Consider the following 1,637-nt stretch of genomic DNA (forward strand, 5'->3'; position numbering starts at 1 on the left):
TCCGTGGCCTCCGCGGCCAGGCGCCTGATGTAGGTGTCCCCCACACACAGCAGGATGTTCTCGGGTTTGATGTCCGTGTGGATGATCTTGCACTTGGTGTGCAGGTAGTCCAGGCCGCGCAGCACCTGCCTCACAATGCTCTTGACGCAGGGCACGGGCAGGCCCTGGTAGTTGGACTTGATGATCCACTTGAGCAGCTGGTGGCCCAGCACCTCCAGCACCATGCACACGTCTGGGGCCCAGAGTGAAGGCTGGTCACCCTGCGGCCGGGCGCTGGGTCCTGCCCGCCCTCTGCTGCAGGGAGCAAACTGCAGAGGTGAGGGGGGCAGGGCAGGCCCTGCGTGGGCCCAGCGGTCACCACCCACCTGGCGTCATGGCTTATAGTGTCCCTCTCACTCTCAGTGGGGTGGCACATTTTTGTGGTCTTCCCGGAGCAAGGGCACTGCTCTGCCTGGGTACACTAAAAGGCCGCTTGGCAGTCCCTGCAGAGGTGGCCCCTGCAGCCTGGGGTAACCGGACTGTGCCCTAACACCCCCCCCACCCCATGCATGCAAACGTAAAGGCTGGAGGGGCGGGGTTGTTCCCTAGCGGAGTGTCGCTGGGTGGGCTAAGCCTGCTGCAGAGTAGCAAGCTTCAGCCTGGTATGGAGGAAGGCCCCAACTGCCCATTGCTGTTGTACTGCGGCTCATCCAGCAAAGGATACGGACTCCATTAACCCCTGAGATCCTGAAGTCATCGATGAGCTGCACAATGGTCTCTCTTTTGGGGTCACTGGGGTCGCTGTCCCGGACCTGGAGGAAAAGTCGAGGGGGCACCAAACCCGCCCTGTACTGGTGCCTCTGGGCATACCATCTGGAGTCTCCCCTTTGGGAGCCCCGCCCTGCCCCAGAGCCCCGGCAGGCCAGGTCCCAGGCAGGGCCCCGGGAGCTGGGAGCGAGGAGGGGAGGCGCCTCACACATTTCAGGAGCTTGATCTCATCCACAGCTGTCTCCGTGTAATGCCCTGCGCTCTTCACCACTTTCAGGGCCACGAAGCGCTTGCGCCTGCAATGCCCAGACCCTCGTTGGCTGGTGGCCCTGGGCAGACCCACAGGGGCATCGTGCTGGCCTGACTGATCCCAGGGTGGGATTCCAGCTAGCACTGGGCCCTGGGGGACCAAGTGGGCACCTACCGGATGTCCCAGCAGAGCCAGACGGTGGAGAAGTGGCCCCAGCCCAGCTTGCGCACCACGTGGTACCGTCCATTGAACAGGTCGCCGATCCTCACGGGGTAGTAGCCGCCTGCGAAGGGGCAGATAGGTCCTGGGCCATGGTGGGGTCGCCTCTGCCCCCTGTCCCCCAGGGTAGGGCAGCCCTGCCAGCCATCTGACCCACGTGGGCCCAGGCCCCAGGCGCACTCCTCTCCCTAAGCGGTCCTGAGGCGCTGTGCTGGCTGGCTGGCTGCCTGTGCCCAAGGCCAGGCCTCACCCTTGCAGTAGTCCTTGGGGTCTTCCTGTTCCTCGTCGTCAGAGCCCAGGAGCCCCTGCAGCATCCGAGGCACAGGCGCAGCCAGGGCTAGTTCAGAGCCCGAGGACTCAGGCCCGCAGGAGGCCTGCGAGCTGCGGCGGAGGGGGCGTCAGGAGCGTGGGAGGCGCCCCG

General features: G+C 65.1%; 1 protein-coding gene across 1 annotated transcript in view; it reads right to left on the reverse strand.

Annotated features, from left to right (window-relative positions):
- The window catches only part of SRPK3 (SRSF protein kinase 3), a gene marked incomplete at its 5' end in the record, with an annotated part of 3,801 nt that extends 2,204 nt beyond the window's left edge, over nucleotides 1-1,597 (reverse strand). Inside the window, 5 exon segments of the mRNA XM_027767575.1 lie at nucleotides 4-232; nucleotides 704-791; nucleotides 956-1,043; nucleotides 1,172-1,280; nucleotides 1,467-1,597. Coding sequence (XP_027623376.1) covers nucleotides 4-232; nucleotides 704-791; nucleotides 956-1,043; nucleotides 1,172-1,280; nucleotides 1,467-1,597 — 645 coding nt within the window.
- Between the last annotated feature and the right edge of the window lie 40 nt (nucleotides 1,598-1,637).

This window comes from Tupaia chinensis, unplaced genomic scaffold (assembly GCF_000334495.1).
Source record: "Tupaia chinensis unplaced genomic scaffold, TupChi_1.0 Scaffold144326_1, whole genome shotgun sequence".
NCBI lineage: Eukaryota > Metazoa > Chordata > Mammalia > Scandentia > Tupaiidae > Tupaia > Tupaia belangeri.